The 15,711-nt window shown below is 46.1% G+C and overlaps 1 protein-coding gene across 1 annotated transcript in view; it reads right to left on the reverse strand.

Annotated features, from left to right (window-relative positions):
• The window catches only part of LOC119455601 (uncharacterized), an 89,902-nt gene extending 74,874 nt beyond the window's left edge, over window positions 1-15,028 (reverse strand). The window contains exon 1 of the mRNA XM_049668895.1: window positions 14,830-15,028. Coding sequence (XP_049524852.1) covers window positions 14,830-14,943 — 114 coding nt within the window. The 5' untranslated portion in view covers window positions 14,944-15,028. The remainder of the gene's footprint in view (window positions 1-14,829) is intronic.
• Window positions 15,029-15,711: the final 683 nt, after the last annotated feature.

Consider the following 15,711-nt stretch of genomic DNA (forward strand, 5'->3'; position numbering starts at 1 on the left):
GCACTCCCACCCAATTTTATTCTTCTGTAAATTTCCTTCTCATAATCAGGGTCCCGTGTCAGTAATTGACCTAGATAAACTTTTCATAGGCTGGCTTGCAAGCAACGTGAACGCTGCAAGATGCGTGCTTGTATCTATGCTTTCAGATCGCCTGGCGCATGCGGTCAAGCTTTTGAGTCACATTGCGCGTTCCGAGGAGCGCATTAGCTCCTCCGTTCAAGCAGGCTGGCGCCCAATCAAGTTAGACGCTGCAAACATATGCCTCAAGGTGAGCGGTGAAATAGCTGACGCGGAATTGAAGCTTAAAACCTGTTTCACAGCCCGCTATAGATAATGTGTTAGGACGTTGCTCTTCGCACGCGAAGTTTCAGTGCTTGTTGCCTATGGACGTAATGCTACCCGCTCTGCTGTGCAATCCATGGAAACAAGTTTTCTCATGGATGCGTGTTACACATTGTATACGCAGAATCAGGGACTTTGTAAGGGTATGCCAGCAAACGGAAAGAATAACCAGAGAAAAATTGGGCTCCAATCCACGCTGTGAAGGTGGTTGGCCAACGAAGCTGGGCTATCGCCTGATCCGATAGACCTATGTAGCGTAGCCTTGACTTGAGTCCTTCGGAGCCTCAGCACGAGGCCGTTGTGCATATTGACATTGCCGTTCCTTTGGTCGCTCATCGTATTCGCCCTGCTCTTCATGCATCCTAACTGTGCGTGGCTTGCTTTGGGCAGGAACCGCTGCATCCTGCCTATACGCTGAGCACGACGCCATTGTGCATATTGACGTTGCTGTTGCAGTCATGGCTCACTGCAGTCGTCGCTCATTGTGTTCACACTGCTCTTCGGGAGTCCTAACTATGCGTGACCTTTCGATAGCGCTATCACAACACAAATGAAATCAGTTACTAGGCGGGTTGTTCTTTTACATATGAAAGTGTAGTGACGTCACTGCCTGCTACGTATGCTACAGTTTCCTCTTCCCGCCAACTTCATTTTATGCAACCGTAATCTTTACCGGGAAACGCTTGCGGCGAACGCTGTGCGCCGCAAGAGAAGGCCCCTGAGAGGATAGCCCTGCCGTTCCCGCCACCATTGCCTTTAACGATCCCTCTAACCTGGAGAACATGCCAACTGCGGCTCCATGCGTAAAAGGTGTAAACAGGCTGCAACAAAAGCAACTTGTTTCGCTCTTACAGCAACTTCGATCAAGCAATAACACTATCTTCGCTAGTTACGAAGTTAATATCGTAGCAACATCGTTTTATACATAGGACCACTTACACCGTTTGCGTTCTTGCTTAAACTAGCAACTGATAAGCATCTCACCAGAAGCTACGGTTTGTCGCATGCTGGGCAAGCGCTTCTAAGCGAAGCGGAGAGGCAGCCCAAGGACTGTGTGCCTGAATATTGGTACCACTGCGTCTTTGGACATCCCTTATCGAGGTAGATAAAATTGATATTACGAAGGCGAAATCAAATAGAAATCGGGAAAAAAATTCTAGATCTCTCTTTCACAGTAACTGGCGTTAACACGGAAATGAAACGTGTATTCTCAGAAGCAGTGGGAGCTTTGTTGCCCATTTACAAACGCAAGTTAAAAAATTGGAGTGCGCGTAAGCTTCGCTTTTAAGAGTAGAACGCGATAGCGTTATCGGGACCCGTTCGCATCGCATCGTTCGCATACGGCAAGTAGGCTTCATTCACTGCAACACTGAGCATGGGAAAGCCAGCTTACAAGCACCAAGCTTACACCGATCCCCTTAAAGTCGCCTTCACTTTTAATCTGAAATGCATTGCTGGAAAAACGTTTTTTCAGGGGCAATAAAGTAGTCTTATATTAAAATGTGAAGGCCCTAGCACCTTTCTTTTTTTATTATTTTATTAATTGTTTGCTATTGCTCCGACGCGCGCAGGTGTGGTAGAAATGCTGGAAAAGGGGTTTGTGTCAGAGTTTCCTCATAGCAGAAATAGGTTTTCTCGTACATTCAAATTACAATCCGACGCCGATTGGTGAAAAATCCGACCGCGAACCCGGCGCCGAATGGTAAAGTCTTACTTTACCATTTTTCTGACGGATTTCACTGTGAGAAATTCAATTTTTGTTCACCGAAACCTTGCAGCACGTGGAGGGCCTGCGCGGTCGATGTAGTTGGCTGATTTTCTCCGCCACCCTCGATCAAACGCAGGTTGCCGACGCCGGATTTTCTGCGACACGGGGCCCTAAACGCTATCGCGTTAATAAATGTGCGCTATCCTTTATTAATTACACTTTTGCTCGAAGGGCGAAGCAATGACAGTGGTAGTAAGCACGCAAGGCCTGTGCTGCTGCGGGGCCGGCGCGCCGTTCCTCTCCGCCCTCCACTTTCCAAGCACTCCTCCCGTAGTAGTAGTACGCATTGTAGTAGTACGCAGTAGTACGCATTGCTGGGGCATTCAGTTCTAGTGAATAATTTCAGACTATGAAACTTATGGCCACTTAGGTTTTATGTGACCACGTAAGTGTCCATAGGTTTTGGGGTCTGACATTGCTCGGCAAAGAACACTTTCGTGTTAAAAAACAACAGCCTTATATTTGTCCAAATACGGTACATAAGATTGAATGCGCAAGGACATTCTTGTACAATCGATAACATGGCAGAGAATACTTACATAATATAATAGGCAGTGTTCGCTTGTGCGTTTGGACAACTGCTGAATACTGCGGTTGGAGCCTATCTCACATGCATTTCAGGGTACGACTCGTTCGTTTTGAGCAACAACAGTATCACGGGACTACTTGATAAGTTTTATTAAACTAACTATTCAACGCTGCGAATACAGCTCGAATTCTAAAGGCTTTAAGAGAACATGTGTGAAAAGAAGCGCTGAACTATATTTCAAAGAATCGAAAATGGGTTGGCCGAGTCTTGTTGATCCCGCGTTATCACCCCAATATACATAAGCTTTTTTCGAACGCAGGAAACTTAAGCCATGACGATTGCGTGACGTAGGCACATGGGACAGATTTTCAGTGGAGCTCAACAGAACAGACTTTCGTGTTAAAAAATTCATTTCTCTTCGAAGATCCACTCACTTCATAATTACAATACCATATTAAATTAGGTTGAAGAAGTAACATACCAATAATAATTCCGTACGCATTTCTGGTTACCTTGGTTCGACGCATCGGAGAGATGTAATTTCCATTTCTTTTCGCGATTTTAGTACGATTTATCTTACAACATGGTTTTATGTTGCCTAAAAATGTATGTACTAAAGAAAAAAAAAACCCGATTGTCAGAAGTCGTAGCACCATAGTTGTTCCTATAACTTATTAGAATTCATTCTCATCGCAAATGTTTTTGTGTTCGCCGAGGAAATGCACATAGAGTTTGGAAAAATAATCAGTCAATCGAAACTGACTTCGTGTTTACTTTATTAAATGTTGACGTTGCTGTCAACGTCAAAAGCCTCCCCCCCCCCCCCCCCCCCCTTCCTCCCACGCGTCGCCCTTAGTTTTATTTCTTGTTTGGCAATGACACAAATGAGTTTACCTCTCTGCTTCGATGGGTTGCTTTACTTAGTGTACAAAAATTCCACGATGGAAGACCGAAGCAGCAATTCAAAACGGAGGTGGCACAGAAAGTTTAACGTGACCAGTATTTTTGGCGCGTACCTTTATAGAAACCAGTCTTCGTTGCAGTTCGAGAGCCTCTTGCACCCGGTCTGGTTCACAGCAGACGCAGACCAGGGACAGGGTTTGCATTGCGTCAGCCAGGACATCTGCATTGGCGCATAATTCGCTATCGATGAGCACATTCGTAGTGGGGGTAAGCAATCAGCGAATACCAGAGAACCAGCACAATATGCGAATGCATTTAGATATTTTAGAAGAGAAAGACCCCCTGAACAAATTGTAATGTTCTAAATAAATCTTATCAGTCGTGACAGTAACATCAGTTTGAGCGATTACACAGGCCTATTCAAGCGTGATATGCCAAGCAAGCAATTCGAGCAGAAACGTTGTTCATTGGCTTCGTGAGATTTAACCCCCGGACCCGGTTTGTGAAGCGAAAGCTTTGCCACAGGCAAAAGCAGTGCTGTTCAAACATCATTGAAGGTGATAAATATTCGGAGGGGAAGAGAAGAACATGTGAGCGAATAATTTCGTGATTACTTTCCTTTCAATTGTGCAGTTTGAAATGAACACCAAACCAATTTCGAGAGCCTCTGCAAGTAAGAGAAGGAATATGCGGGAGGACAATAGTTTTGGTAATTTTCCATTAGGGGAAAATAAGTTTATAGAATCTTGTGTTCAGTACTTTCGGTAATGAACACAGATATATATGAAAAAGCAATTCGCACATTAAGGTCTACGTTGATGAGGTTTGCGCTAGCATAGCGCCGATACTGCACGCCTTGGTGAAGACTGCTGCGGCGAGCCACTGTGGAGCCATCTTGCGTGCGTTCAGCGACGACTGCTACCTCCTACATTGAGGTGCAGGCCTTTTAGTCCTTTTGCACCTTTTATTTTTATCCTAATCCGAATAACACACATGCAATGGAGGACTCAGACAAGGTCACACGATAAATCGAAACAACACATATAACTTGTTATAATTATGGGCGATTACACATTTCCAAGGCACATGTGACACACAAGAGGCTTCGCATAAGAGGCCTTACGAACCAGAGCAAAAACTATGCAAACACTACCAGCGCAATAAAACATGTATCGAAACAGCAAACAGTGCAGAATTTTTTTGAAAGACACCGGAGCATTCCATTACGATGTCTCTCACAGCCCATAAGTAGCTTTGGGGTGGTAAACTCAACCAACTTTCAGTATATTCACTGCAGTGTATCTTCACTAAATCTAGCTTCCGGAACTAACTTACATGTTGAAAGGAAGAATAAATACCAAGAAGTGTTAGTTGCTAACAACTGTTAATGGCTGTTTCTCAAGCCAACAAGTGATCCAAGTCACAGCTCGTAATTTAACAGCAGTTTATGAAGGCAAACATACGAAATTGTTAGTTTCATTAGTGCTTTTTTATTAGTAAAATGCGTGAATAATTTAGTAGGTGTGCCTGCAGAATCTCAGTTCGAAATGATAATCCAAATGACATTGCAACGTTTCGGTAGCGACGCCTAAGTAAGTAGGTGGGCAAGAATATATTCACAGCAGGGCTCACGTAGCCTAAAACAAACGAAATACAACAGTAACAACAACAAAGTTGAAATAGAAGCCTCATTATGAAGCCACTTTTTGTTGCATACTTCTTGAAATGCCGCTTGCAACTTCACTATAGGGTTACCCTTCGTCCTTGTTAGCTATGACACGGTCAAAAGTTCCTAGCGCAATAAAAAAAGGGTGGACGGGGAAAGAGGAATCAAGAAAGGTAACAATGCACGAGTCGACAATTAGCGCTCACCTGTCCTTCATGTTATTTTATTATTTCATTACGTTGTAAACATGTGGCTGCATGCAACCGCACTTTTACCGTTCTGTGGCGCGGCGGCACATACTTGCCCGGCGGCACAACGTACGATTTTTTTGGCAAACGTTGGTGGAGCTGATGATGATGGTGTCGCTTCATAAACGGTTAGTAGTGACTTTGGGTAGCAATTATTGCGTATTAGCATCTCTTTCCAGGTTATAAAGGTGTGCTGTCACTTCTGCCTCAGTTCAGTGGCTCGCAAAAAAAAAAAAAAAAAAAACTGGTGGAGTGCGTTAAGTATGTTTCGACACTTATCATCAGATGTTTAGTTGAAGTATGGTGCATAGTTGCACCAGTTTATACGAAATGTGTTTCTTGCGTACACGTGTATACGTCTATCGAGATCTGGAGGAGAACGGTTGTCTAAACTATTGAGCTCTAAGGTCAGTGTTAGTTCACTTTAGTCCTCGATAAGCCGGACAATGCAGCCAAGATGGTTGAAGTGGACTGCGTTTTTGGATAGCTCAATAGCTGGAAAAAAAAAAAACTGGTGCGCCTTCTGAACAGCATTACAGGCGGTTCGCTTTGACGAATGCTTGCACATCAGACTTTTAAAGGCCCTGTTTCGATGTTTAGTGAAGAACGACTTATGTGACCGACCGTGACCGCGTGTCGCTGTGACTTCGTTCTTCTCTCACCCTTTCATTCTCATAACCCCTTTCCTGCGCGTGTAGGGTAAAGCAAATTATATTAGTTATCTTGTTAACGTCTGTAGCTTTTATTTTGCTCTTCTATGGACAACCTCCTTTGCCCTTCCTTCTCACTTTCTCTCTCTCAGCGTTCTTTATTTACTTATTGCGCTACACAAACATGCAACTAGGATGCTATTACACTGCTTTCATTCAGTCGTTTTTTACACCCATTGGCTATGCCGTGTTGTGATGTTGAATCTTCCATCGCTCTTCGATCGTCAACGCTCGGATGTTGAAGAATGAGGTTTGCATACATACCGACACTGAAGTCCGGGCTTTCACTGACGGACGCCACGTTGGCGCATGCTGCACCCAGAAACATCGGTAGAAATTGCGTCCGATTGGCGCTGAGGAGAAGGATCTTGTCACCCGCTTCATAGCCCAGTCGCCATAGCGCTGTGCGCACGGCATCCACCTGCTCTGCTACTTCGCCATAGGTGAAGGCTTTGTGGCTTGTGCCGTTGATCTGATTAGCGAAGAAAATGAACAAACAAAAAGGAATTATTCAGACATTAGCGAATGATGCAGTTTGTTTGCTTCTAAAAACCGAAGTTCTTTAAAGTGATCCTTCCAGAAAAGCCATTTCAATGGAACCAGAGCTAGGTTGCATTCAGTGAAAAACCACTACGTGTAAACAACAAAATGTGATGATTTGAGTGCTGTACTTCCAGTTGATTCAGCACTGCATGGTAACGCGGAGCTATGCTTGAATGAATTAAAGCTTAACGTGATAAGGTCTCAGAATGCACTCCCCTTAATCCTTTGCTATATTAATTCGGCATTGTTACCGCGTCATACGCATTAAAACAACAAACAACGAACTCCAAATACAAGCGTTTCTTCCTACATTGTACATGTGCTGCAACAATCCCATCGCGTATTCATTGTCCATGAGCCAACCAGCCCGTATGTTCCCTGGAAGAAGGTGCAGTCCTAGAAATATCGGGTGTATCGAAATCACTCGACATTTTTTGAGAGACAGCAAATTTTGAAATTCAGCCGTCGCGGCGGCTCAGTGGCTACGGTGTGTGCTTCTGAGCACGAGGTCGCGGGTTCGATTCCCGGGCGTGGCGGAAGCATCACGACGAGATGGAATTCGAGAACGCCCGTGTACCGTCCATTGGTGATTGAGCACTTGGAGCCACCCTTAATAAGCATTACGGTGTGCTCATTTAAGCGTCAACTGTCATGTGGTATGCTTTGACCGAAAAGCCCAGAAAAATATGCTGAAATTCCTCTCGGAGTTGTCTAAGCAGGTAGGCGTAAGCATTGTGGCACTTGCTCATCTCCACACAGCCCGGTGTCATTATCAATGTTATGAAAGTTGATCTGAGGAGAATAAACGAAGAGTGCTGCGGCGACACGACCTGCTGTGGATGGCAGCGCAAGGTGAATTGATGACGCAAGCAAGCTACTGCATGTGGCGGCGCCAGGTGCGCTGATGACGTTTCGATTAATATAGGCCGTTATAGCTCTTTAGTGCCTTATCCATCCGCATCGAACCATTATGAGTCGTGATCAACCGTACTGCGGCGGCGACTGCGTATGGTGCGACCGTGCGGGCCCTATATTGAAAGCGATCTGAGATGGGGACCGAGTGCGCCAAGTGCTGATAGGTTCGTGTGCGCTGCGTTCTCGCCGCTTAGTTCGCGTTGAAGCGAAACGGAGAACGAAGACTATTTCGCTCGCTGCTGCGGGCCCTGTCTTGAAAGCGGTTGCCTTACGTGACGGCTGGATGGATGGAAGGACGCACGGCTCTCCTCGTTGAGTAAGCATGGAAATGCTTACGCATTTAAAACAAACAGGTAGTGAAATATACGAGGCCACAAAGCCTCCGTCGTGAGCAGTTATCAAGATTACACTCCCAGATAAGGCTTCGGAAATGGAGGAGTGAGCATGACTGCGACTCTCTTTTCTGCAGGACTAGAGCGAACAACAAATCAGCCTCAAAACAATGTTCACATGGTCTTTCACCAACGCAAATGGTTTCTTCGCCTTTTCTGTCATATCGGACATGTGTTTGATTGGATCCGGTGTGGCAGGGGCAACGGGAGTTGCGGATACCCCGCCATTAATATGCGATTCATTGCAGCCTTCTTGCCAATCTTTCTAAACCAGGAGAGCTTTTTTTCCTAGTCACTAAATGCAGCGAATACCATGCACGGCTAAGTGCACTTGGCGAGGTACATTTAGCTCGCTCTCAAGGACACTGCCTGTGAGAGCCTGCAGTATACTCTTCCGCTACAGTGGTATAATCGAATACCGTGATATTCGCGCGACGCATGTTTTACAGCGTTAGCTGTTATGGGCTCATTCCAATAGCCGTTTCGGATCGTGATGGTGTCCGCCGCCTCCGCCTCCGCCGACGGCGTCCGGCGAACGTAACCGCTATCGCTGGAAATGCGAAAAGTACCCGGTTCCCGCCGCGATCGAGCCCGCTCCCGCTGCGTGGGAGCCAGATACTCTACCACTGAGCCACGCAAGCCGCTTCTTATCGGGCGCCGGAAAAATTCCCTTTAAAGCAGGCGCAGACGATCCGAGCCTCCGCCAGTATGGTGGCGCCATCTAGTTAAGGCACCTGCAAGCGCATCGTGCGCAGGCGCAGACGACGAGATGCCATTCAGACAAGGCGTGCAATAACAAAAAAAAAAAAAAACGCGATCCCGAGCCTCCGCCAGTATGGTGGTGCCATCTAGTTGAGATGCGCAGCGTGCCCGACATGTAAGTTGCAGTTGTAAGGCTTGATCGGGCTCAGAAGACTGCTGTGCAGAGAGCATTACAAGCCGCAGCTCGCCATCGACGCCGGTCGGACAGATCGTTCTCGCCAAAACGAGGCGAACAGACTGCCGCGAAGACCCTGTTGTGCGTCATGCCCAAATTGGAGCTACTCTTGAGCCGCTCCACCAGCTTACGCTGTGACCGTGCTGCGTGTGCACAGTCACAGCGTAACTGTGACTTTTTAGTTTTGTGCTGTCGTCTGCGCTGTTCACGATGGCATTAACAAAGCAACTAACCTAATTTCAAACCTTGTCCTCTCATGTGCTAAGATGTCTCTAACAGTTAATAAAACGTGTACCTATGTATCTTCTCGCGAGGTATACCTGTTTCCAGTACAAGGCTTTCATCGCATAACGTGTCGCTGGCACACACATTAAGGTAAGTTCAGACTACGTACGTAATGTGCAGATATTTCGCAACAAGCGCAAACGCAAAAAGCGCAACTAAATTGTTCAAACTACAATCGTATGAAGCGTTAAGAGCGCAACAGTCATCACACACGTGAGCGTAATTGTTGGAAGGCCCGCTACGTTTACGTTTCATACAGATACGACAGTTACGGCGTGGCCAATAAGCGCCGCAGTTTTGGTTTTAAGTTTCCGGTGACGCGACTACCGGTATCCCTATTAAAGAAACGACCCAACGGACATGGCTGCGTCTGTGCGTAGTAGCTTGTGCGTAGTTGTGTGCGTAGCCTATTTACAGGCGCCACGTTGAAATCCACTGAGATGCAACTGGCCAGCTCACGTTTTGATTAGCTGGTCTTAAGATGCGTAACGTATGCAATTTGAACGACCAGCATTGTTAACGATCTTAACGCTTGTAACGCGCGATACGGTCTTTATAACAGATGCGCGCTTTGCTAACGTTATGACCGCAGTAGTCTGAACATACCTTTACTCATCGAGTTTGTTTCGATCCCTACAAGGACGTGTCCACAAGGTGTTTAAGCTCGCATATTAGAGGTTGATATGCCCGGAATATGAATTTGAATAGTTTAGCATATTTCTTTTTCACCAAGTACCCCATGAATGTACTCCCCCAATAAGGTTCAAACAATATGCCAACTGCACCTTTCTTTCTTTACTGACATGATTATGCGTGACAGAAAACGAGGCAGAGCATTTTGATAGTCAATATTTCATTGCTTCTTGCTTACTGTTGCAGTTTCGCGTGCTTATATTCTCGTCTCGACACAGAAGAGTGCCCGTGAATATCGAAAGAAAGAATTTGCGGTTGCGGCTTCAAGTGAAACTGAACACGTGTCATCGTTCGCGAGTAAAATGTGTCCGTATAAGAATGAAATTGTTGTCGAAGTGTTAGAAGATTACATAATATGCTATCAGTGGGATTAAGGTTTTCGCATGAGTTCTGTTCTCGCGCGAGCGTTGCACCATCTCTGAGATAACTTTTCAGTGTAGTTGACTGGTTGCAATAATGCAGTCCGAGGTCATAAGTGTTAACCAGGCACTAACTGGAGAAGTTGGAAGTACCACGCTTCTGGCTACGCTGTTTAACTTTTAGAGGAAATATTAATTTTGCTCAACCCTAAAATGACCAACGTATAATATATGCTACGCTGTTTTGATGCCTCAAAATTCTCGTTTCGGCACGGGGAATCCAAGGCATATCCAATAGCTTTTTTGATAGGATGGGCAGAGTTCTCAACCCAGTCGTGGATAGTTAAGCAAAGCAACTATACATAATTAATTACTGCGCTGCTAATTATGTTATAATTCAAATAACTTTTAATATTTTTGTCCTAACGCTTTTTCAACGGCTGCGCATCAATTCATGTAGACGTGCAATTTATTGTTCGCATGGGTTGACATGGGGTGTAAATATCGATTCAAGGAGGAGGAAAAAGAAGAAAGGAAAGGAAGGGAGGTCAACCAGAAGAATGTCCGGTTTGCTACTCAACACGGGGAAAGGGGTTAAAGGGACGAAAAAAAGGAAAGGAGAGAGAGGGAAGAAAGTACTCTCAGTATGGACGCGTGTGGTTGTCCAACACTTCCCAACCAGTCACTGAGGCCAGTCGACTTCATGAACTGTAGCAATGCCCGCGTCGCTTTGTAAGCCTGCGACGCGTGGGGCCACGTTCAAGAACGGTCTGCTGTCTAAACGGTTCAGCACACTCCGAAGAACGTCGCGTTCGATGTCATAAAGATTACAAGAACACAACACGTGCTCGATCGTCTCATCACAGTTGCACGAGTCACAGATTGGTGTGTCGGACATGCCCATAAGGAATGAGTATAGGCGTTCGTAAAAGCCACCCCTAACCAGATGCTACAAAGTAAGGTTGCATCACGGCGGGGGAACTTCCATGGAATCTGCAGCTTCAGTGTAGGATCCAGCCGGTGGAGACAACTTGTTCGACAAAATCAGGGTGTTCCATGAAGTTTCAGTCTTGGTTTGAGCGAGTAAACGAAGACTCCTCGCAGCGTCTGCCCTTGATAAGGGTATAGGATCTGTTAGGGTTTCCTTATGGGTCGACCGGGCAACATCATCAGCAAGGTCATTACCGACGATGCCACAGTGCCCCGGTAGCCATTGAAAGATGATGTCATGTCTGTTCATGAGGGCTTGATCGAGAACCTCTCTGGTTTCAAACACCAGTTGTTCATGGGTCTTGCGTCGTAATGCTGACTGCAGACTCTGAAGTAGAGATGGGTCGCTCAGGAGCAAGCCCGATCTTATGAGCGGCTCTTTTAAAAGAGCGAGTGAGCCGTGGTTCAGTAAAAGTGAGCGGCGGTTCTTTTGGAGAAAGGGAGCCGATTCTCTCTCGTTCAGTGAACCGTGCCGATGCGCTCCACCAGAGCCGGGTCTTCTGCTGGATGCGACTTCCGCGCCATCTATTAGCGGTACGAGAAAGCAACTGCCCTCCCGCCCTTCCTCGCAAGAGTCGCCTTCACCCCCTCGCCTTCGGCTGTCTTTTGAGCCGCTTTTTTGAAGAGCGAGGGAGCCGTGGTTCAGTAAGTGAGCGGCTGTTCTTTCGGAGGGAGGAAGCCGGTTCTCTCTCGTTCAGTGAGCTTTGACGAACCGTTCCTGGAGAGCGCTCAGGAGCGAGTCGGATTTTTAAAGCGAAGCTTTGTACCTCTACCAGCCAAGGGTTCTGTCGTGTCCGTCGTTGTAATCAAAAAACGATCCCGACGAACCGCTAACAATTGCAGGTATAGCAGTATAGCTTACTTGAATTCAGGCATTCAGTGTACAACTAAGCACTCGTTTTCGCAAGATAAAACACAAAAACAAGCTTCAAAGTGATGAGCCAACATGATGGATGATAAGGGCTGCGGGCAAACAATGGAAACAGGCTCGGCGCGGTCCGTAAGATTAGATTGCAGCTGTTGCAAAGCTTATGCAGCTGCTTGAAAGAGGGTTGACGTCATTCGAAACCCTTCCAGCCTAGTAACTGCTTCGGTTCATTATCTAGACTACCCCACTATGGGTAGACCACGGAAAGTAAAGACGGCAGAAGAAGAGCGTGAATATAAGGCTCGGCGGAAAGAACATATCAAGTGCGCCGCAGTCACCGTGAGGGTGGCGTAAAAAGCTTCGCTTTCCAACCACCTTCACAGCGTGGATTGGCGGGCAATTTTTTGAGCCGCTCTTTTGAAGAGCGAGGGAGCCGTGGTTCAGTAAGTGAGCGGCGGTTCTTTCGGAGAGAGGAAGCCGGCTCTTTCGTTCAGTGAGCCGTGCCGAACCGTTCCGTCAGAGCCGGGTCTTCTGCGGGGTTTCGAGGTTTCGTTTTCTGACCGACGAGTGGTGGCCGGCGTGGGCAGACTCACGCTACTCGTACTCGCTCGCAATGTGTGGTGTGCGCAGCAGTCCCTTTGGTTTATTGTGCGTCCTATGGCGTGGCACCCGATGCCACCGAAGGGAGAAGTAAACAAGCCTTAATTGGCAAAGGATGATACCGTTCGTTGCCTGCTGCTGAGAAGTAAACAAGCCTTAATTGGCAAAGGATGATACCGTTCGTTGCCTGCTGCTGTTTGATAGATGTCTCGAGACTCTCACCAATCGCACATCGTGCGCTGGTGCAAGAACACTTCAAAGATGGTCTTCCGTGTCTTTAAAGACATCAGGTGAACGTACAGTTTACATCCTGATCTTCATTTTTGCTAATCAGTGTAGTCATGAGAATGTCGCCCATGGCATCCACTTCTGTGCATTTTCTGAGCGTGTATCATTAGCACGTCATTAAAACGAGGCCAATGATCTGTTGTGTTGTAATAGAAGAAGAAATAAACTTTATTGAAAGAGCCGGCACTTTTGCGGCCTCGGGTGTCGGCTCGAAGTGCTTGGACTCAGGCGGCATCTTCGGCTTGCCGGACGGCCCAGAGCTGGTCTTCCAGCTCCGAAATTTTCAGGGCCACCTCCCAGCGGCGGAGACACCGACGGACAAGGTCCCCGGCACTTAATTTTTTTCTTTTTTTTTGTCCTGGCGCCAGATGGCATGATCGCCAGTATCGCGCGTGCGCTTAAGAGAGAGAGAAAAACACAACAACAACCAAAGGTACGTGAGGCAGTCTTGTGGATCTTTCGTATGATTTTTGTATTGTACATTCATATTGCATGGCGTTACAGCTCACTCATATCATTATAGTGAGCGTGCGTATGTGAATAAATGAATAAAGTTCAAAGATAGTGTACAATCATTTTGTGTTCTTATTTTGACGAAAGTTGATTTTAATGTACCATAAAAACAGACAAGCTTCTGTAATGATGATAAAGTTACACTTTTTTTCTGAAAAAGGTACGTCGCATTCTGCCTGTCACAGTATCATAAGCATTTTATCCCCAATATCAGAAAAGAAAGTTTCATTACAACTAAAAATTCACGCTTTTAATATATATAAAAGTATTCTCTAAACATAGCGAAAATACCAATAACACGGTTATTCAATTATGCAGATATCGTTTTTTCAAAGTCAAATAACTATAAAATATGCATAACACTGGTTACACATTTAAGTGAACCGGTGAGCCGTTCAAGTGAACCGGTTCATTTCAGTGAGCTGAGCCGTTCCGAGCCGCTCACTGAATATGAGGCGTTTTGTCCATCTCTACTCTGAAGGGCTTTCTTGGAGTCACAAAAAATGACCCACTTTCGAGGTGGGGCTTCTACGATGCAATTAACAGCAGCAGCGTAGGGCGGCAAGTTCTGTTGCCGTGGTGGTCGTTATGTGGGACTCTTTGAACTTCCTTGTGACTTGTAAGGCCGGGATGATAAAAGCACCTTTGGCGCTGGTGGCTGAGACAGCGATTCAAATTTTTATAAAATTGTAGATGCACCTTTTGTGCAGTTACTGCAAGAGCTACTGAATAATTAGTGTTTTTCATTAGACATCGCTAATGGTCTTCAGGTTGGTCTGTAAGTAACCCGATGATAGCTATGTACTTTATGAGGGACAGTGCCCGTGACGCGGAATGTCCAAGGATGTCTTGACAGCAAGTTATAGACCCCAATAACGTATGCATATGCATGTGTGCACTATTGGGGAGAATTGAAACGTGAGCGTATTGATAAAAAGTACGCACCACCTCTGACAAGAAAAGCACGAGAGTAAGTTTACGCGTGGGTAATTGTCCAGTAGAGAAAAAAAGATGCAAGATTCAAACTAAGCCTAGATAATCAAATCGCGCCAAAATGCCCCTAACTGGTAATAGGTGAGATAAAATTACGCGTTCTAGTTAGATCTAACTTGTTAGAAGTTCATTTGCTCACAAACGTTCAATTGTGCATGTTAACTTGCAGGCGTTCTGAATTGTTCTCAAGAATTGCTCTTCTAGGTGAATATTGTGAAATGTAGTACTGAGGTATATATTCGCCAAGTGCTTTTCCACATGCAAACGTTGGTCATCTGCATACTCACCAACTTTGAGCCTGCGTGGCGCCTGAGATGCTGGACCATGTACTCCCCAAAGTTCCTTCGGGTGTCGAACGGGTGTTCCGTCGGATCGATGCAGCTCTTGAGTGGGGAGGCCATCTTTGGAAGTATGTTAAGCTTAGAATGCGCTGTGACCAGTAGTTGACATGCGTACGAGCGCAACGCATCTGGGAATTTGCGTCGACTGACAAAAAAAAAAAAAAGAAAAAAACATCGGACTCCGGTTATTTCGGTCTTTTGATAAACATGCACCACTGAGATTAGTTTTAGGGTCTAAGCTATATACGTGCGCGTTGTAGTCATTGCATTTTGCCTTTTCTTTAAGCACGCACGCACAGTTCCTGCGAGCAGTTCGTGACATGGGGAAAAGAACATACTGGTGGGATGTGCAAGGAGCTTATTGAAACCGAGTGCAATGGGATTCAGACAACGGTGTGGCACCAAATCGACCAAAAGACCGGGGGAAATCTTACCGAATAGACCGATTTCACCGAATTCAGTGTGCGCGCGGAGTGCTCTTGCTGGCGCCAGGAAGACAGTAGCCCACATCTCTTTCCCGTGGTGCGTGGGTTCTCGGCAACATTGAGTGGAAGACCGTGGTTATTTCTAATGAACTTCAGGGGGAAGTAGGAAATGGGGGAGGGTCCTCTCAGCCCAACTTCTATTGTAGAATCTTGTTATTGTCACCTTCCTGCGTTTTGATCTGGAGGACTAAGCAGATTATATTCAGGGTGCAAGTACGACACGAAGTCTTACCTTAGTTGCCATTCTGCCCGCTAAGGAGAGCTGCTATTCCCATGTTTGACGGCAGTGGTGGCGTCCTGAAACTCGTCATCAAATCGGTCCATGGAAGTTCAATGAGATTGA

Source organism: Dermacentor silvarum, chromosome 6 (genome assembly GCF_013339745.2).
Source record: "Dermacentor silvarum isolate Dsil-2018 chromosome 6, BIME_Dsil_1.4, whole genome shotgun sequence".
NCBI classification, from domain to species: domain Eukaryota; kingdom Metazoa; phylum Arthropoda; class Arachnida; order Ixodida; family Ixodidae; genus Dermacentor; species Dermacentor silvarum.